The following is a 20,237-nucleotide window of genomic DNA, read 5'->3' on the forward strand; positions in this document are numbered from 1 at the left end:
CAGGGCCTGGACCCAATCGTGGAGCAAGACAGTCTGGCACGCCCCTCCCCCCCACACACACACCAGGCCTCACTTTGGGGGGGGGGGCTGCTGCGACAGAACAAACAGTAGGTGACAGAGATAACCCACAGCTCAAACAGTGATGGCCCAGGACTGGGATGGCAAAAAGGTGGTGGTGGGGGGTGTCACAGGAAACCATGGGCACCCAAAATTGGCCGGATCTAGCCTATGGATGAGGACTTCTGGGAGGAGGAAACCTTGGAATTTTTGTGTGTTTTGCAGTACTGGGGATAGAACCCCCCCGGGGGCTCCACCACCGTGCTACATTCCCAGCCCCGATTATTTTTTACTTTCAGACAGGGTCTCACTAAATTGCCAAGATGGCTGCAAGTTGCTGATGAGTTGCTGAGATTACAGGCATAAGCCACCGCCTGATTTGGAGAAGGATTCTTAGAGAGGTAGTCTACTTCAGGACGAGGAAATAAATTTAAAGAGCCCTCTTTCTCTCTTTTTTTTTTTAATTTTTTAAAAAAATTTTTAGTTGTAGTTGGACACAGTACCCTTATTTTATTTATTTATTTTTATGTGGCGCTGAGGATCAAACCCAGGGCCTCACGCATGCTATGTGAGAGCTCTACCGCTGAGCCACAACCCCAGCCCTCTCTTTCTCTTTTCTAATTTTAAGTTGTAGGTGGATACAATGCCTTTATTTGTTTTTATTTTTATGTGGTGCCGGGGATGGAACCCAGTGCCTCACGCATGCGCGGCAAGCACTCTACCACTAAGCCACAATCCCAGTCCCCCATTCTCATTTTTGAGTGCGTGCTACGGAACTGTCATGTTGCAGGTACTGAAGATAAAGCAGCGAAGAAAGCGGACAAAATCCCTTAATTCGTGCTGAGGAAAGACTGGAGCCATTTCAGAAAAACTGAAAGTTTTAGAAAAACTGAAAGTGATGTCTCTAGCGTGGGGGAGAGGATCACAGGACAGATCGTGAAGGGCTTTGAGGCAAAAGCTTAAGGAATCTGGAATTTTCAAGGCTGTGGGAAGCCATGAAAAGCTTCCAGCAGCAGAGGGGCTATCCTGAGACGAAGAATGGAGTGCCAGAGGGATTCCACGGGGGACCACCAGAGGCCGTGCTGAGAAGTGTGCGGGATTAAGAAAGGGCTGCAACTTCTTACAGTGTCAGGCAGGGAGGGAGGACCCTGGCAGCGAAGGGGCGGGGCCGTAGTCGCCCAGGCAACACAGGCCGCGCAGAACTATTGGCTAGCGTTTAGCTACATCATCCGCCCCCCCAGCTTCGCTACAGTGCCAGCCTTAGGAACACCCAGGGCGGGGCCTCTGCCAGTTGCTCAGCCCCGCCCGCCTGAAAAGCAGGGAGGGGGACGGGTGCCTACCGGTCTAACTCGGCAATGGGGTCCCGGCCTGGTATAAAGGGACCGTAGACAGCAATACTGACGATCTTGGTGCAAAGACCGTAGCTAAATTGAAGGGGGCGGCTTTGACTGCTCTCCACCACCCTCCGTCCTGGACCCTAGCGATGTAGTTCTGCCCCTGACCGCTCGGAATCCTTTAAATGGTCGCGGGCGCAAGAGAGGGGAGGAGAGGGGATTAGGGCGGGTTGGGAGGAGAGGGGAGTAGGGCGGGTTGGGCGGGTCGGGTCTCCGGGCGTCCGACGGTGGCTCCGCCCAGCCAATCGGAGCCTCGCAGTGGGCAGGATTCCAGCCAATCTTGGCTCGCAGCTAGGCTCCGGGGCGGAGCTGGGTAGTTTGAGGCCAGGAGGAGAGGCCCCCGGGAGGTGAGCTAGGTCTCTACTCGGCACTGGTGGGTCGGTACGCGGTAGGCTTTCCAGGAGGTGGTCGTTGCGAACCTGGCATCCGAGGTGAGGAGTGGCCACTTGATTTGGGATTTACCTTGGGTTGGGGGATGTAGAGGCGTGCTCCAGAGATTAGTGGAGGTGGGGTCTGGGCGGGAGTGGAGGGCGCAGATTAAAGATGACTGATAAGGTGTGAAGAGTTTGAGGACCAGAGAATTGAGTTCGCGATCCAGGGCGGGATGTGAGGCAGGATTTTCAAATGGAGGAAATTTGAAGCTGCGACATGGAGTAATTGGAGAAGCCAGAGAACCCGGGGAAGGAACTTTTGGGGCAGGGTGTCTTAAAGATTCGAAGACAGTTTAGATTTCCCCGATGGGCTGAGTTCGGGGCTCCGTAGTATTCTGGTTAAGGTGTGAGAAATTGAAGGCTGGTATCATGAACATTTGGTGAAACCAGAGAACTAGAGTCAAGGGATCTTAAAGAGTCCAAGACGCTGTGGCGGAGAAGAAGTGCTCACGGAGAGAGTTCAATGTTCGGGTCTTGAAGACGGACGGAGAGTTTGAGCTGAGATCTAGGGCCCTTTCAAAGGGGAAAATTAAGAGAGGTTAGGGAGGTCTCAAAATTGATATCCCAGTCTCCCCAACAACGTGGATATAAGAGCATCTGTCGTCTTTGAACGCCTGGGTCTCTGGACCGGAGAGAAGTCTGGAGAAGAATCCCTTACCTTTTGGGGTTTTAGGGACCGGGGAGAAGCACTTTTAGAGTTGAGCTGGGTGGGGGAGGGGTGTTCCGGGCGTGGAGCTCAGACTCGCCGCCCCGGAGGCAAGAGAGGGCGGGGCTCGCCTGGCGCCCGGCAGCTGGACGTCCGGGTTCCCTTCCCCCAACAACCGGGACCCCTGTGCGCATGCCCTAAGGGCAGTAGGGGCGTGGTTTTGTCCCTTTGGCGAGCGGGGCCCTCTGGGGATTGTAGTGCGAATTCTTGATCTGTTTGTGCGTGGCGGCTATTGGTCCACATTTCCCAGAAACACCTGGGTCCAATTGGGGCGTTCCTGGGTGCTGAATATAGACCTAAGGAGGGGCGGAGCCTGTGGGACACCAAAGTTTTATTGGGTGGATCGCTAAGGGGCGGGTCTTGGCGTTACTTGAGTTCTAGCAAGTTTTCCTGTGGGGTGCGCTTTGGGGGAAGCTGAAGGCGCCGATGGAAGGAATGAGGAAGGTCCTTTCCCTGCTCTTTGGAGTGCTCCCAGGCAGTTAGGGAAGAGAAAAGGGACAGACTAACCTCCCTGTAAGAAAAAGAACCGACAAATAGGTGCACTAACATTCTCCAGGTAGCACGAATAAACTACTGAGCTGGGCGCGATGGACCAAGCCTGTAATCCTAGCGACTTGGAGGCTGAAGCAGGAGGAAGGCAATTTCGAAGCCAGCTGGGCAACTCGGAGAGACCCTGTCTCAAAGTGGAAAAAAGGACAGGGGATGTGGCTCAGTGGTAGAGTGCTCCTGGGTTTGGTGTCCAATACAAAGAAAACAACTATTGAGCTGGTGTTGGGGAATCAGTGATAAAGCCTTTGCCTAGTGTGCACCGGGCCTTGGGTTCATCCCCTGTACGATGCAGGGGGTGAGAATAGGGTGGATGAAGGGAGAGAGACCGACTATTGAACAAATGAATTAATTCGAACGAATAAATTAATTCTTGTTCATTAAGTACTTTCTGCTGTGTGTTGTGCCTTGTACATATTACACATTAGGTGTCTCCTTGACTATGTGGTGGAAAGTATTTTCACAATCTCCATTTTACAAATGAGTCCCACAGAAGTGACCTCACATCATTTCCCAAGATCACACAACTGAGCAGTGTCCAAGGCAGAGTTCAGACCTGGAATTCTCTACTTCTGATCCAGGTCTCTGTACTCCATACCTATGGGGTGGGTGAGGTGTCTGAAGAAATTAGTATTATGGAGAATAGTTTTAAAACTCTGAAGGACTGGGCTGGGGTTGTAACTCAGTGGTAGAGCGCTTGCCTGGCTCAGGTGAAGCACTGGGTTCGATCCTCAGCACTGCATAAAAACAAATAAAATAAAGGTTAAATTTAAAAAAAAAATTCTGAAGGACTTGAGTTGGGATCTTGAGTTACTCTGCAGATGAGGAGATTGATGTTTTTTATAAATATATTTTTAGTTGTAGATGAACAGAATACCTTTATTTTAATTTTATGTGGTGCTGAGGACCAAACCTAGTGCTTCACACATGCTAGGCAAGTACTTTACCACTGAGCTACAACCCCAGCCCCAAAGAGATTGATTCTTATGGATGTAAATTCATTGTTACAGCACACAACAAGCAAATAAGGGGTATTCAAACCCAGCTGTTTAAAAGTCCACGTCTTGTTTTATTTCCTTTTTTTTTTTTTTTTTTTTTTTTTTTTGGTACTGAGGTTGAACCCAGGGGTGCTCCACCACTGACCTAAGTTCCAAACTGTTTCTACTTTTTGAGACAGGGTGTCACTAAGTTGCACAGATTGGCTTGAAACTTGGACTCCTGCCTGCGCTCAGCTCCCATCTTGTGTTCTTAATCACATGCATTTATCACCTTCTTAAATTTGTAGGATTCTGGCTATGTGCATTTTAAAAAGTCACTCCCAAGGGGCTAGGGTTGTAGCTCAGTGGTTGAGCACTTGCCTCCTCGCATATGTGAGGCACTGGGTTCAATCCCTAGCATCACATTAAAAAATACATAAATATTTTTAAAAAAAAAAGTCACTCCCAATTCCACAGTCCTACCTGGAAAAGTGGGATCCGAATGACCATGTATCTGTACTTGCCCTTCGTTTCTTTATAGAGCATCATGGTGGGAGGCCTGAAGAGGAAACACTCAGATTTGGAAGAAGAGGAGGAGGATGAAAAGTGGGACTGGAGTCCAGCAAGCCTTCGGAGCTGCCAACAAGCTCTGCTACGTATCTCCCTAGACAAAGTCCAGCGCAGCCTGGGCCCCCGAGCACCCAGCCTCCGCAGGCATGTCCTCATCCACAACACCCTACAGCAACTCCAGGCTGCCATTCACTTGGCTCCAGCACCTGCCCTGCCCCCCGAGCCCCTCTTCCTGGGCGAAGAAGATTTCTCCCTGTCCACCACCATCGGCTCTATCCTCAGGGAGTTGGAGACATCCATGGATGAGACGGAAGCACCTCAGAATCCAGTGGCTCCCCCAGGCCTCCAGAATGAAGTGCTACCCCAACCTGACCCAGTCTTCTTAGAAGCTCTGAGCTCCCGGTACCTGGGGGACTCTGGCCTGGATGACTTCTTTCTGGACATTGACACATCTACAGTGGAAAAGGAGCCTGCACTGGCCCCCCCAGAACCTCCTCACAACCTCTTCTGTGCCCCGGGGTCCTGGGAGTGGAATGAACTAGATCACATCATGGAAATCATTCTAGGATCCTAAAAACTACCAAGGGGACAGAACCCTTCCTCACGGCGGCCTCAGTGGGCTGGATCCCTGGATGCAACTCGTGTGTTTTGATGGGGGCTCCAGATAGTGACTACGGTCTCCTTTCCTCCCATTTCAGGGTTCCACAAACTTACTTGCATGTGTGTGTGTCTGGTTACCCCCGCCTTCTGTGAAGGTGGGTCTTCCTGAATTAATTTATCTGTTCCAAATGCCTTAATGAGACTCTGTTTCTGGGAGTCTGACTTCTCACATTTCTTCTGCCTTTCCTCCAGTTCCCACTCCCCTTGTGACCACTGGGTCCTCAGGGAAGATAAAGTGGGGCCTGTCAACAGTGGCAGGGGTGTGCTGCCAGGTTGCTCTAGAAACCCAGGCTCTGCCTCTTGAGGGAGTGGGAGGGGCTGGTCTCCTTCCCCCAGGTTGAACCCCACTTCCTTGGCAGGACCCCAGCCCCAGCAGCTTCCTGATTCAGAACCAGGCCGGACCACGTGCAATAGGGTGGAAACCAAACCGCTCCATGCCGCGTTATTTAAAAAGAAAGGCAGGGTTTGTGGTGGCTTTTTTTTTTTTTTTGATTGTTTGTAATTTTTTTTATTTTAAATAAAAGTATTTTGAGAGGAGTGGTGTTGCCTTCAGTTTCTAAACTTCATTAGGTGCTGATGAGAGGGACCTGGGAAGTTCCCCCGGGCACCTGCACGTTTCTCTGCTAAAGGTAAGGCAGGAGTATCCTTGTACCTAACAGTTACTGAGTGCTTGTTGAGGGTACTGTTTTAACCACTTTATTTGAATTAAGTCCTTTAATCCTACATCCTTATATAGCAGTAAGTACTGTTATCACATTTTCCTTAGAAAACAGATTCAGGGGCTGAGGGAGTGGCTCAGCAGTAGAGTGCTTGACTAACTCGGGCGAGGCCCTGGGCACTACAAAAAAAAAACAAATGTGAAGTTCAAAGGCTAAGTCACTTGTTCAAGGTCACAGTTGAGGAAGACCAAGGACTAAGGAGACAGGCTTTAAATTGAGTTGGTCTCTAGAGCTTTCTTGTTTGGTGGTGGTTTTGCCACACTGGGGATGGAACCCAGGGCCTCTGGCATGCCAGGTGAAGTGCCTGAAGGGCCGTGGGCTGAGTTACATCCCCAGCAAGAGCTTTGCCCTTAGCCATTGTGTTTATGATGCTTCTATCGATTTAAACTTCCCTGTGGAACAGACTGGGGCTATAGCTCAGTGACAGAGTGCTTGGCCAGCACATGTGAAGCACTGGGTTTGATCCTCAGCACCACATAGAAATAAAGGCATGCTATCCATCTACAACTACAAAAAAAGAAAAAAAAAAAAAAAGAAAGTCAAACTTTTCATTGTTATGAACTATGCTGTTGAGGCCCAGAAGGGAAAGATCATGCCCACAGACATCCACACCCTCCCAGTCCTGAAAGCAGAGCTTTATTTTTTGGTACTAGGGATTGAATTCAGGGGCACTCAACCACTGAGACACATCCCCAGCCCCACTCTGTATTTTTTATTTAGAGACAGGGTCTCACTGAGTTACTTGGCACCTCACCATTGCTGAGGCTGGCTTGGAACTTGCAATCTTCCTGCCTCGGATTCCCCAACTGCTGGAATTACAGGCGTGTGCCACCAAGCCTGGCTGAAAGCAGATCTTTTTAGGAGACTGCCAGGAAGCAGAGCCCTGCTTGAGTTAAGGAACAGATACTTTGTTTGGGAGACACAAACCCGGCCTGGACAGAGTAGGGGTGGAAAGAAGGGAGGCCAGAGGGAAGGCAATGTCATACACTCCCGCATGACCATTCCCAGGTGAGTTTATTCAGCATTAGGGACTTTTCTGACCCAGGCACTGTGGTGCACACCCACATAATCCTAGGTACTCGGGAAGCTGAGGGAGGAGGATTTCTAATTCAAGGATAGCCCAAGGCAATGTAGAAGACCCTGTCTCAAAAAAAAGGGGGGGGCTAGGGGTGTAAATCAGTAGTAGAGTACCCTTGTGTTCAATCCTCAGGACCCCCCCCCCCAAAAAAAATAAAGTGACTTTTCTAGAGTTGCAAGGAGGAACGATACCTGAGTATATCATTGGTGGGCAGAGAAAGGATGAGGATTTTTGCCTGTGGTTTCTGGTTCATCTGAATATCTCACTCTGAGAGGGGCATTGTATTTAAGTTAAAAATTAGACAGGTTACCTGAGGTAGATGTCAATCTAGAGAGAGAGGGAGGAAGTGATTAGGGGGATCTCAAGAAAGCACACAAGGCCTGCATTCCAAGATGGATGCCAATTGAATCATGTCTTCCTGTTCCTGAAACCTCCAGTTATCTCTTGTCCTACTCAGAATAAAACCCCAACTCCACCGAAGCCTGTGTTAACTCTCACTCCTGACAACTTCCCCCTTTCGTCTTTCACTCTCCACTCAGCTCTATCATGCTGGTCTCTTTAGACCCCAAACTTATTTTCCACCCCAGGGCCTTTTGCACTTGGTAGTAATCTACCCAGAGGACACTTCCTTACAGCTTCACCAACCCAAACGTCACTTATCCTTCCTAGCGTGACATGTCCAGGGGTACCACCATACTATCACACATCCTGTTTGACTTTCTTTTGCTTTTTTTCTTTTCCTTTTTCAGTACTGGGGCTTGAGCCCAGGGGTACTCTTCCACTGAATCCTGTCCCCAGCCCCTTTTTATTTTGAGGCAGGGTCTGGCTAAATTGTTGAGGCTATCCTCAAACTTGCCATCCTCCCACCTCAGCCTCCTGAGTTGCTGGGACTACAGGCGTGTGCCACCTCGCCCTCCTGTTCTCAGTAGCGCCTACCTACCCAATCCCAAGTTATTTATTACCCATTTATGATAGCCTCTCTAGCCTCCACCTCTCTATTGGAAACCGAGAGGAGAGACGGTGCTGGGCTTTGCCCAGCTGTATCCTCCCCGACTACCCAGGGCCTAGAACTGTAGCAGGCACAGGTGGGTAACCAAAAATTATTTGTTGACATTGGGGAAAAAAACCCTCCAGGCCTTGAATAGCCACCCCTCCTCCCACCTCTCTTAACTCATCTTTCACACACATTACTCCTGTGCTTTAGCCACACTAGTCCCTGCTAGTCCTCAAACGCCATCCTACAGTAATATCTGCTTTACAGAGCAAGGTGTGCATCCCGGAGACTCAATAATGGCTCATATTTGTTGCATGTCTGCTGTGGGCCGGGCACTCTTCTAGGAGGCACATGAATAAAATGGACAAGTCCCATTGGCACGAATGATCATGGCAGGAAAGTGAAATAAACATTAAAAAGAAGCTAAAAGCTGGGCGTGGTGGCTCAGGCCTGGAATTCCAGGGGCTCGGGAGGCTGAGACAGGAGGATCCCAAGTTCAAAGCCAGCCTCAGCAACTCAGCAAGGACCTAAGCAACTTGGTAAGACCCTGTCTCAAAATAAAAAATAAAAATAAAAAGAGCCATGGATGTGGCTTAGAGTTGAGCAGCCCTAGGTTTTATCCCCAGTAGACTGTCAGGTGATGATAAGTATTGTGGAAGAAGATGGGGAAGTGATGGGGTGTTGCTATTTAGATGAGATGGCCAGAAAAGGTGACATTTAGGTAAAGACCTGAGGAGGTAAGGGGTGAGCCAGGTGATTACAGCTCAGGGAGAGGAAATAGCCAGTGCAAAAGGCCCTGAGGTCAGAGCCTGAGTAGGTCTGACGGTCAGTGTGCAGGGTCAGGGGGCCGGAGCAGAGTGACCCAGAGGCCAGAATACCAGGAGAAGAGGTGCAGGAGGTGAGGGGGCAAATCAGGAAGGGTCTGGTGGGAGTTTCAGCTTCACCCTGAGTGACAAGGAAGCCAAGAGAGGATGTTCAGCAGAGGAGGGATGAAACCTGACTCACCTTTTTCTTAGAACTCTCTTTTTGACTTCCCTAAAGAGAACCCAGAGAAAGAAGAATCCGGGAGGTTCTTAGTACCCGGGGCGAAGCCAGGACCAGGAGCACCCCCACTTTCCAGGTGAACAAACTGAAGCCCAACTCCTGCCCTAATGTCGCACCTGTCAAGGAACTGGCCACAGAAGTGGAAAGGCTGGCCCTGCCGAGGGAACCCTGGGGGCAGAGTCCACGTTCCCCAACCTGCCTCCTGCACGGTCCTGCGCCGGGGGATGGGCTGGGTCGCTCGCCCCCGGGGCGTGGCACAGAGCTCGGTCCCTCCCACCTGCCCCCTCCGCCCGGGCTGGCCAGCTCGCCCCGGACCCGGGAGGTGGCCGCGGCCCGGAGCCGGCCTGGCGCCTCCTCCCTCCCCAGAGGCCGGGCGGGGCGGCCGGCTGGGGGCGGGACGCTCCCCTGACCACCCTTCTCCCTCCCTCCCTCCCTCCCCAGCTGGCGGTGGCTTCTCCCCGGCCGGCCAGCCGGGCCTGGTGGCTTCGCTTCTGGTTTCCTTTCCCAAGGCCCCGGTCCGCTCTTCCTCCCTCCCCACAGCCTTTGAATTCCTGGCTCCTTCTCCACATTCTGGTTCCATCTCCAGTGTCACCTCCTCGGGGAGGCTCCCTTGGGGACCACCCTGGCCACAGGCCCTTCTGTCATTCTGTCTCATTCATTCATCTTCCAGGGTCTTGGAATCCCACTGGGAGTGAGGTCCCTGGATTGTGCTCTCCTCCTCGGCATCTCCCAGTCTAGTTACCCTGGCCTCGCTGCCAACAGCACCTCAGGGCTTTTGCATGGGCTCTTTCCTTCTCCAGGAGTTTGGCTACCTCTCTCATTTCCTCGGGACTCTGCTCAAATGTCACCCCTTCAGAGAACCCCTTTCCCCTCCTCAAAGTTGCACTCCCTTTCATTACTACCTCCCCCGTGCTATGGGTTTCCCTAGCGCTTATCAGCTCCCAAAGTACTATGTAATTTAAGTTTATGGTCCGTCTCCTCCCACCAGGAATTTTGATCTACAATTTCACTAGCATATCTTCAGTGTTTGGTCCACAGAAGAGGTTCAAAATGCAGAAAAGTTTGTGATCAGTGAATACATTTGCTTTCCTATTTCTTTCCTCTCTACATCCCCTCCCCTGATCCAGTGCTGTATCCCTGTCATCAACAGTATCCATCCATAATAGGTGCTCAAAAATGTACATGTTAATCAAATGTTTTCTGTAAGCTCTTCTTCAGTGTACAGCCTGAAAGAAGCCACTTGGAGACTCTGAACCTCATTTTTGCCAGGTCATAAAAATGGATTGTGGGTAGAAATATGGGATTTGCCTAGCAGGAGCCTGGTTCAAATTAGCATTCTTTACTCTGTTTTTATTATGAAATTCAAACACATAGAAAAGATAAGGGAAAAAATATTCTGAGCACACAAATAGACTCCCAACTGGATTAATAGTTGTTAACATTTTGCTAAATTGCCTTTATCTATACATGCACGTGTGTGTTCGGTTTTTATTGGGGAAATTGTTATTGTTTTGCTAAAACAATAAAGAATAAATTGCAGACATCTTGAAATTCTACCTCCCCTCCCTCTTTTGGGAATTGAACCTAGTACCTTGCTCATGCAAGGCAAATGCCCTACCACTGAACTGCACCAGGCATCTCTTAAGAATAAGAACATGGAGCCAGTTGCAGTGATAAAAGCCTGTACTCCTAGCAATTTGGGAGGCTGAGGCAGGAGGATCACAAGTTCAAAGCTAGACTTAGCAAAAAGCAAGGTGCTAAGCAACTCAGTGAGACCCTGTCTCTAAATAAAATACAAAATAGGGCTGAGGATGTACCTCAGTGGCCAAGGGCCCCTGAGTTAAATCCCTGGAACCCCCCACCCTAGACCATAAGTAAATAAAAATTTTAAAACAAAATAAAATATAAACGGGCTGGGGATGTGTATCAGTGGTTAAGCACCCCAGGATTCAATCCCTGGTACATAAATAAATAAATAATAAGAACATGGGGGCTGGGGATATAGCTCAGTGGTAGAGCGTTTGCCTAGCATATGTGAAGCCCTCGGTTTCATTCCCAGTATCACAAGAGAACATGAGATGGTGAAGAGGCACACATCTGTAATTCCAGCAATTTGGGAGGCTGAGATAATTCCAAGTTAGAGGCCAGGCTCAGCAACTGAGAGATTCTGTGTATCAAAATAAAAAGGGTTAGGGATGTAGCTCAGTCATAAAGCACCCCTGGGTTCAACCCCCCAGTACCAATAAAACAAAAACAAACAAAAACAAACAAATAAACAAAACACCCAGATGTTGTTTGTTACCCTTATTCTAAAGAGGAAACCCTGAGACTCTAAGGGATTAAAACACTTGGCCAAGATCACATAGCTACTTAGGGAACAGAGACCAAGATGTGACAAGGGATATTCCATTCCCACTTAACCTTTGTACTCTTTAACCACAGCTGAATTCAATTGTCCAGCCTTTGCTGAGTCTGGTATAGTGCTCTTCACAGATACAATTTTATTTGAACTTTCCCAATTTGTTTTCTTTTTCTTTTTTTTTTTTTTTCTGGGGAGAGTGTTTGTTAGGTCCTAGGGATTGAACCAGAGGCACTTTACCGCTACACCCCCAGCCCTTTTTATTTCTTATTTTTGAGACAAAGTCTCATTAAATTACCTAGGACCTCACCAAGTTGCTGAGGCTGGCCTTGAATGTGTGACACTCTGGCCTCAGCTTCCAGAGTCGCTGGGATTACAGGCATGCTCCACCTCGCCCACCTAACTTTGCTAATGCTTAAAAGTTAGGCAAGAGAATCCCCATTTAACAGACTGTGTATGGCTCAGAGAGGTCAAGTATTTTTCCAAGGTCACACACGGAGCGAATAGTAAAACTAGGCGACTCTAGCCTAGAGTGTAGACCCCTACTGAGGCTGTGTACGTAAGAACCTCAATTGCTCGGCTTGACAGGTGCATGAATAGATGTGAAGAATCTGCACTTTCAAAGGCCGAAAAGCCCCTATGCGCCACCGTCCCACAGGGCAAATAGCCACCGGTCTTTACCCGCTTCCCTGAAGCGGCTGCCCGGGCATGCGCCTTGAAGGCAACCTCCCCTCCTTTTGAATCTGCCCCATGCCGGCTCCGCCCACCACCCGTCCAGGGCCTATCCCTGGGGTGAAGGGCGGGGCCGCCACGCGAGTGGGCGGTAGCTAAGGGTAGTCAGGAGTCCCGAGTCGTGCTCCAGAGTCAGAGCTGCGTCTCCCGACCCAGGCGCCGGTTGCTGAAGGAGAGCGAGCGAGCGATGCTGCTGCCGAGGCTTTCTGATTGGCTGCGGGTGGCTACCTCTTTGTTCTGATTGGCAGCGAGTGAGCTGGGTATGTAAATGAAGGGGCCTGGGGAAAGAAGGGGTACCGGTGACCGGTCTTTTGGTGTGTTCGATTCCCGGGTCAGATAGATGAGTACCGGGACTGCCCGGATCGAGATGCCCGGGATCGAGACTCTCGGCTTATACGTGCCGCCTGCCCCAGCCGGGCTGGGTGAATCATGCCGCAGCCCGAGAAGGGGGCGGAGGCGCCGGCTCCCTGGCTCCGGCTGCGTGACTCACCCGCCCCCGCCGCCGCCGCTTCAGGAGGAGCCGCCTCCACTGCCTTCCGGAAACGAGGGGAGGCCAGAATCGAAGAAGCGCCGGCCGGGGTCTCGGCCTGCACGGCCCCGAGTGGCAGGCAGAAACCGTAGGCAGGACTCGGGGCCGTGTAAAGAGTCAGGGTCAGAGGGACCGGAATCCCCGGGGGAAAGCCGGCCTGGGCGCCGCTAGGGGGCGCCGGGAGTCGGGGGCGGAGTCGGGGTGGGGGCTGAATTCCTGTGGTTCCGGACTGCAGGTCTTGGGGAAAGGCGGCAAAGATCCAGTTTTGAGTAGTGCGGTGGTTCACCCTTAGGATCTTGCTAGACAACCCTCCTGGGGACTGGACCCCTCAGTCTTCGTGGCCCCCATCGTAGGTTGGGCCAGGGTTCTAAAACTCCAGCCGCCCCCCACTCCGGGAAGAGTGTTAGTCCTCAAACGCCTCTCAGTGACAGACCCACGGTGTCCAGCAGGATTTCGCGGCAAGCCCCGTCTCCCGAATAAGCCCTGAATCGAATCGATCAACATTCTTAAGCCATCAGCATAACAGGTCCCTACTAGTGCAGCAGCCACTGAATGGGTCTCAGGCCCACCCCACAGTCCCCCAGCCCCAAAGGGCATCTTCTGGAAACCTAATCAGCTCACAGCACCACTCCCCTCCCTGCTGGAACCCCCTCAATGACTCCCTGCCACACTCAAAATCCACACTCCTCTTCTGCCTGCTCCCCACCCCCACTTGGACTCCTACTTGTCACACTCTGGACACCAATCACACTGGTCTTTTTTCAGTTCAGGCTTATCCAGCCTGTGGGTATTTCTTTACTTTTGTTCCCTCTCTCTCGAATATTTTCCTTCATTGTGTCAGCTCCTTACAGGTGCCTATACTGATCATCTCCAGGACCTTTTAAGTATCTTCCCATCCCTATCTGTGCATTTCCTGTATTTGTGTATTATTTGACACATAGTAGACACTCAGTAAATATGCTATACAAAACCCGCTTTGGGGGCTAGGGATATAGCTCAGTTGATATGCACAAGGACCTGGGTTTAATCCCCAGCACTACAAAAGGAAAACAAAATGTCAAAATCTGCTTTTTGAAATTATCTTAAAAGGTTGAATATTGGTCATTCCACATGGTCCACTGAAGAAGCAAACAAAATAATATTATTGAGTATCAGTAATTACCAGTATCAGACAATGTTATAAGTGCTTTTGGTTTATCTCATTTAATCCTTAAAACTTATAGACATCATTATTAACCATAACTTAAAAGTTCTTTTAGAAAGTCTAGACTCAGGTTAAATAATTTGCCCAAGATCACATGGGCAGGGTGTAAATTCTATATCTGCTTGCCATAACTGAAGGGCTTCTCCCTCCCTGCAGACAATGCTGAGCAAGGGTCTGAAGCGCAAGCGGGAGGAGGAGGAGGAGGAAGAGAAGAAGGAGGAAAAGGAGAAGGAAAAGGAAACCCTGGCAGTCGACGCCTGGTGGCTGGATCCTGGCCACCCAGCAGTGGCACAGGCACCCCCAGCTGTGGCCTCCAGCTCCCTCTTTGACCTCTCTGTGATCAAACTTCACCACAGCCTGCGACAGAGTGAACCAGACCTACGGCACCTGGTGCTGGTGGTGAACACCCTGCGGCGTATCCAAGCATCCATGGCACCCACAGTTGCCTTGCCATCTGTGCCCAACCCACCCCCGGCCCCCAGCATGGATGATAACCTCCTGGCCAGCTCTGATGCCGCCCTCTCGGCCTCTGTGGCCAGCCTCCTGGAGGACCTCAGCCACATTGAGGACCTTAACCAGGCTCCACAACCACCAGCAGATGAGGGGCCTCCAGGCCGCCCCATTGGAGGAGCCCCACCCAGTTTGGGTGCCTTGGACCTGCTAGGCCCAGCCACTGGCTGTCTGTTGGACGATGGGCTTGAAGGCCTATTTGAGGACATTGACACCTCCATGTATGACAGTGAACTTTGGGCACCAGCCTCTGAGGGTTTCAAACCTGGCCCTGAGGATGAGCCAGGCAAAGAGGAGGCTCCAGAGTTGGATGAGGCTGAGCTGGACTACCTCATGGACGTGCTGGTGGGCACACAGGCATTGGAGCGGCCGCCGGGGCCAGGGCGTTGACCCCCAGGGCTGGGATGGTTGTCTGGCACCTGAATCGAGCCTGATGGCTGGACCAACCCCCCTTGGAAAGACATAGCTGGCTCCCTAGCACAGACAGGGGGGGCTTGGGCCTCTTTGGAGAGAATGAATCCAGTCCTGGGCACATTACATGTGTCTTCTTTTGTTGAGGCTGGTGGAAGAGGACTGACCCCTAGTGATGGAATGACAGGGCCTGGTGGCTGGAGTGTGATTGGGTCAGGCCCCATGCTGGACTGAATCCTGTGGGGTCACAGCCTGGGCTATTCCTTCCCGAATATGGGAGGAGATAGCAACTCATTTTTTGAAATTAAAACCAGGCCCTAGGAAGTCTCCAGTCTGTGTGTTTCTTTGTCTCTTCTAAGCACTTGACATGTTAACTTAATCCTATAGCAACCCCACAAGATGGGGATTCTTATTATGATCCCCATTCTACAGGTGAGAAAACCGAGGCTCTGGGAGGTCATCATGGGGGAGGTGGGTTTCACATCATGAACTTTACTGCTGAACTGAGCCCAAAAGCAGGCTAACTAGTTTGGCAACTGGCCAAACTCCCCAGAACATACTCAACTTGGTTTGCATTTTGCCTGTGTGTGCTGAAGCCCCAGGCCACTTTTAAAAAAAATGAACCTAGTCCTTCCTTGTGTACCTTGAGGGGAGAGAGGGAGGAGGTCCCCAGAGTGGCCCAGAATTGAACACAACACAAAGCTGGAGGCTGGACAGAGCTGCTTCTGAGAGCAATGACAGTTCTCCAGGAACCTGGTGAAAGAGGGGGAGGTGCCCGCCAGTTTTTCAAAATAAAACCCACTCCACGTCTCCCTTTGGGGAAAGGACAGGGCACTTTAGAGGCCTCCAAAATAAAGTCCCCAAGTTTGGTGGCTGGACCGAAGGGAGGGCCCTCAGGGGCAGGCAGTTGGCTTTCCTTGGAGAAGAAACCCAGGCCCAGGCAAGCCGGGGCCACCTGCCTGACTGCCCGTGTGATAGGCTGGCCGGAGCGCGCCGGGTGTCTGCGGCCGCCCCCGCGGTCCAGCCGCATTCCTGGCCCTGCTGGGAGGGGCCGCACACTCACAGGCCTGGCACGGGACCCGGGCTGCGTCCTTCCTGGCGGCCGTGGGGGCAGGGCAGCGCTCCGGGTGCCGGGCACTGCGGGGGGGAGGGAGTGTCGCCGTGGACGCGGTGGGCGGGGGACCGGGAGGAGCCGAGGGCTGGACTGCGACCCGGGAGCCCCCGCTGGGCTGGGTCGCCGAAACGCCAGCCGGGGGACAGCAAAACGTGGGCCGACCCCGGTGCCTCCCCTGGGGCCGGAAGCTTCGGGGAGCGGCGGCGGGATGAGCCGGGGGAGGCGGCGAGCTGCGGCGGCCCCCGGGGCCGGGAAGGGGCGGGCAGAGCGCGACTTCCTGGAGGAGCCGAGGAAGCGGTGCCCATTTCTGGAAGTGGAGGAGGCGGGCTGGGCCGGCGGGTGGAGATGACCGTCGGGAGCTGGTGCCTAGATGGAGCGTGTTTCAGGGTCCTGACTCCAATCCCTGGTGACCCCAAGGCCTGGGCAACTGGACTCCGGCTTTTGTCCCAGATGGAGACCTTGGGGGCCTAGGCCGAGCTCAGCAGCGCCCCCTGGTGTCCAGTGTGGAGTTCTGTGTCCTGTGCGGAATGGGGGGTGTCAGCCAACCCCGTGCCCTCAGTTTACTGAATGCTGGGGCTGGTTTCTTGAAACCTCTGGGGGCCAAACTGGGGGTAGTCTGTGAAACCCACAGATGCCGCCAGCCAGCCCATCTATGAAAGAGGCATGGTCCAGGCACAGAGTAGGTACTCAGAAATCTTTGCTGAATAAGGGAAGGTAAAAAAGGAGGGAAGGAGTGAGGAAAAGGTGGCCAAGGACATGGACCGCACTCTCCTAGGTGTCAAGGAATTGTTTGCAGAAGGGAGCTGGCCTGGGGGGGTGTCATGGCCAGAATACACAAAGGCTCTGTGAAAAGCAGTGGCAGCGCCAGTCAGTTCAGAATGGTGTGGGCCCTGGAATCTGCTGGCTGACGTGGTGTGGCCTCCTAGGGTCGAGCTTGAGGGTGGAGTGGCACACCAGAGTCTCTGCAGCCATCCAGGGGGTCAGACTTGGGGAAGGACAAGCAGGTCCTCAAGCACAGGCCCATCATAAACCCAAGATGCCAAAGGGATGGAATCAGGGCTGATCTGGCCCATGAGGTGCTTTTGTGCAAAAGACACACCCCTTCCTCAAGGCACTTGGCCTCCACCTGCCAGAAAATTGTCATAATAAGTATGTAAACCCATAGCACCTGAAACACGCCTCTTAAATATGGAACCAATGTGCAGTGCACAACCTGTGCAACTTTACCCAGAGGCACTGGAGAAAGGGCGCATCGCTGGCTAAACTGGCACAGCGGAAAACATGCTACAGAAATGATGCTCACAGATGCTGTTGAATCAATGAGAGAAAGAGAAGAGGCTGTGCTTGAAAGCCAGACCTCCTGGGTTTAACCCAGCTTTGCCAATCTGCCTCTTAACTTCTCTGGGTCTCCAAGTTCTCATCTGTAAACTGCGACAATAATAGTGGCCACCCTAAAGGGAGGCTGTTCTTGGGAAAAGGGAAACAGCATATGCAAGGGCTAAGGGGTAAGGGGCCCTACAACATTTTCAGGATTCTCTAAGTTTCTGGGTTTGGCTGGAAGAGGGGTCTAGGAAGAGGCTCCGAGCTTTAGCCAGAGGGCCAGGACATAGTCCTCTGGGACTCTGACCAGGGTCTGGGGTTGATGCTGGAGGTCAGGAAGGGCCATGGTGGATGCAGTAGGCTTGGGGGATCCTAGGGGAAGGCGTGGAAGCTGCTGGGCTCCTGGACTGAAGCTTAGTGGAGAGGGCCAGGGAGCAGGAGTGGGCAGGAAGGGTGGGGGCTAGGGAGACATCAGTGCCCCCCAGCTGGACCGGGTGGGGCCCAGCAGTGTGTTGGGGCAGGGCAGCAGCTCTCCTCTGCTCAGGCTGGCTCTGAGAGGGTGATCCATGAGGAGCTTCTACCTCCTTTCCTGGCCTCACAGGATGTCCTGTGTTTACTGAGGTGGCCTTGACTGGAACCAGGACATTGGTGCCACCCCCTAAACTCAAACTTCCCATGGCCACACCCTCTTGGGTGAGGGAAAGCAGGAGGGAGGGAGAGAGAGGGAGAGGGAGAGAGAGAGAGAGAAACAGACACAGTATGAGACAAAGAATAAGGATAGAGAGAAAGAGAGGAACCAAACCTGGGCAGAGACACACCACACTGTTCATGATAAAAACCCACAGCAAACCAGAAAAGGGGGTTTCCTTAATCTGAGTAAGGACATTTACAAAAAAAAAAAAAATACAACTAGCATCAATTTTTATTTTATTTATTTTTAAGATGTGGTCTCACCATGTGGCCTGGGCTGGTCTCAATCTCCTGGGACCCAGTAATCCTCTTGCTTCAACCTCCTGAGTGCTGGGACATATCCGTGGGTCACCCTGCTGCTGCTGCTGCTGCTGCTGGGGTTTCTCCTACTCTTTTCTGTCCTGGGGTGGAAGCGAGGGCCTTGCATATGCTAGTCAAGTGCTCAGTCACTCAGCTGCACCCCAGCCCTTCAGCTTCATATTTAATGGCTAAAGACGGAAGCTCTTTCCCTAAGATTGGGAACGGCAAGGTTCTCTGCTGGGAGAGACACAGAGGACAGTGTGTCCCAAACTCTATGTTCTGTTTGACCGTGAGTGGAGAGAGGCAGATTTTCAACCTCCTTCTAACCCGACCTGTAGCTCAGACTATATCCACCATCAAGCACTTAAAAGATCACCTTTGAGCCAGACATTGGTAGCACAGGCCTGTAACCTCAGCAATTTGGGAGTCTGAAGCAGGAGGATTACAAGTTTGAAGCAACCTAGCAAGATCTTGTTTCAAAATAAAAAACAGGTCTGGGGATATAGTTCCGTGGTGAAGTGTCCCTGGAGGTTCAAGACTTTGGTTTTTGTTTTTTTGTACCAGAGATTAAACCCAGGGGCACTTTACCATAGAGCCACAGCCACAGCCCATTTTATTTTTTATTTTGAGACAGGATCCTGCTGAGTTGCCTAGGACCTCACTAAGTTGCTGAGGCTGGCCTCAAACTTATGATCCTTCTGCCTCAGCCTCTGGAGCCACTGGGAGTACAAGCGTGCACCACCCTGCCCAACTGCCCCTGGTAGTTCAATCCCCATTCTGCAAAACAACAACAAACTCAGTTGTACATTGTCCTTCCATAGCTGCCCAGGGCCCTCAGTACAAAGTCTCAGTCTTTCCTCATTGCCTGGCTGAGCCTGAGACCTCTACTCAGCCTCCCCCCACTCTCAATTAACCACGTTCTCAAAGGGCCAATGCACAGGTCACTCCCTCTACCTCTCATTTGCTCACCACCCATTGCTCTGCATTAACTCCTATGTATCCTACGGGTTCAGCCCAAAGGCTACTTCCTCCAGGAAGCCCTTCCTGACCACTCCGCCTGGGACTTCCCATCATGGCCATTCTGGGTTTGTTCCCTGTGGATCCCCCTGCTTGGAACCCTCTCCTCCGCCCTCTCCCTCAGCCTCAACCTCCAGTTTGACTTTCAATGTCAGCTCCTACAGGAATCCTTTCCTGAGTCTGGCCTCCCAGGGTAGATGTGGGTCTGTTGGTGGCCCCAAAGGACCTGCTACTGGTCAAGGGCTTGCGAATGTTTGTTGAATGAGGAAGTGAACAAATGAATCTTTGAGGAGGTCAATGAAAGAGAGGAAGAGACTGCAGTAAAATAAGGGTCACAGGCCCAATGGCAGCCCTGACCACAGGTCCCTTCCACCCCGCCCAGCTCAGGAGGAGGGTGCTGGCCGGGTTCCGGCCACACCCCTACCCCTTGGTGGCTGCCAGGCCAGGAAGGCATTTCCCAGAGCTCAGCACATTCCTGCCTCCCCTGGTGGCTGAGAGTGGGCAGGGGGCATTTCAGAGAGAAAGGGGAGGCCCCCAGTATTCTGGGCTCTAGCCACCCTATTCCTGTACCCCATGTCCTCAAGAGCAGTCCCCAACTCCTATGTGTGGAGTGGGGGACAGGTCCACAGAGGGGCCACCCATGCTGGCATGAGGGCCTGGGGTGTAACTGGGGGCCTGGTGCTGGCGCCTGGCGGGACAATGGGACAGAAGCTGCTGACTCGGGCTTTGGGGGTAATCCCCCAGCCTCATCCCAGCCCCAGCCCCAGGCCCAGGCTCAAAGAGCCACGAGCATCCAGGGCAGCGGCCAGTGGGTGCGAGGGGCATGTGGGGGTACCTGTGCTCCCTGTGCCGCCCCCCGGGGTCTGGTGAGTCAG

General features: G+C 52.2%; 2 protein-coding genes and 1 long non-coding RNA gene across 5 annotated transcripts; 2 read left to right on the forward strand and 1 right to left on the reverse strand.

The window, feature by feature from the left end:
* Nucleotides 1-547: 547 nt before the first annotated feature.
* LOC144370815 (uncharacterized) lies at nt 548-4,657 on the reverse strand. Its single transcript, XR_013430778.1, has 2 exons — nt 2,541-4,657; nt 548-2,395 (listed from the first exon to the last, which is right to left on the reverse strand). It is a non-coding gene; the product is annotated as an uncharacterized LOC144370815 (long non-coding RNA).
* On the forward strand, nt 1,723-5,878 carry Sertad3 (SERTA domain containing 3). Its single transcript, XM_005336437.4, has 2 exons — nt 1,723-1,882; nt 4,653-5,878. Exon 2 carries the CDS (start codon nt 4,659-4,661, stop codon nt 5,253-5,255), a length of 597 nt encoding a protein of 198 aa, XP_005336494.1. The 5' UTR covers nt 1,723-1,882; nt 4,653-4,658; the 3' UTR covers nt 5,256-5,878.
* A 6,489-nt stretch (nt 5,879-12,367) lies between these two features.
* On the forward strand, nt 12,368-15,248 carry Sertad1 (SERTA domain containing 1). 3 transcript variants are annotated; one of them, XM_078032076.1, is made up of 2 exons: nt 12,368-12,527; nt 14,157-15,248. In XM_078032076.1, exon 2 carries the CDS (start codon nt 14,160-14,162, stop codon nt 14,898-14,900), a length of 741 nt encoding a protein of 246 aa, XP_077888202.1. In that variant the 5' UTR covers nt 12,368-12,527; nt 14,157-14,159; the 3' UTR covers nt 14,901-15,248. The 3 variants fall into 3 exon arrangements, with proteins under 3 accessions (XP_077888202.1, XP_077888204.1, XP_077888203.1); XM_078032078.1 differs by lacking the exon at nt 12,368-12,527 and adding an exon at nt 12,592-12,884; XM_078032077.1 differs by lacking the exon at nt 12,368-12,527 and adding an exon at nt 12,896-12,918.
* Nucleotides 15,249-20,237: the final 4,989 nt, after the last annotated feature.

Source organism: Ictidomys tridecemlineatus, chromosome 15 (assembly GCF_052094955.1).
Source record: "Ictidomys tridecemlineatus isolate mIctTri1 chromosome 15, mIctTri1.hap1, whole genome shotgun sequence".
Classification (NCBI taxonomy): domain Eukaryota; kingdom Metazoa; phylum Chordata; class Mammalia; order Rodentia; family Sciuridae; genus Ictidomys; species Ictidomys tridecemlineatus.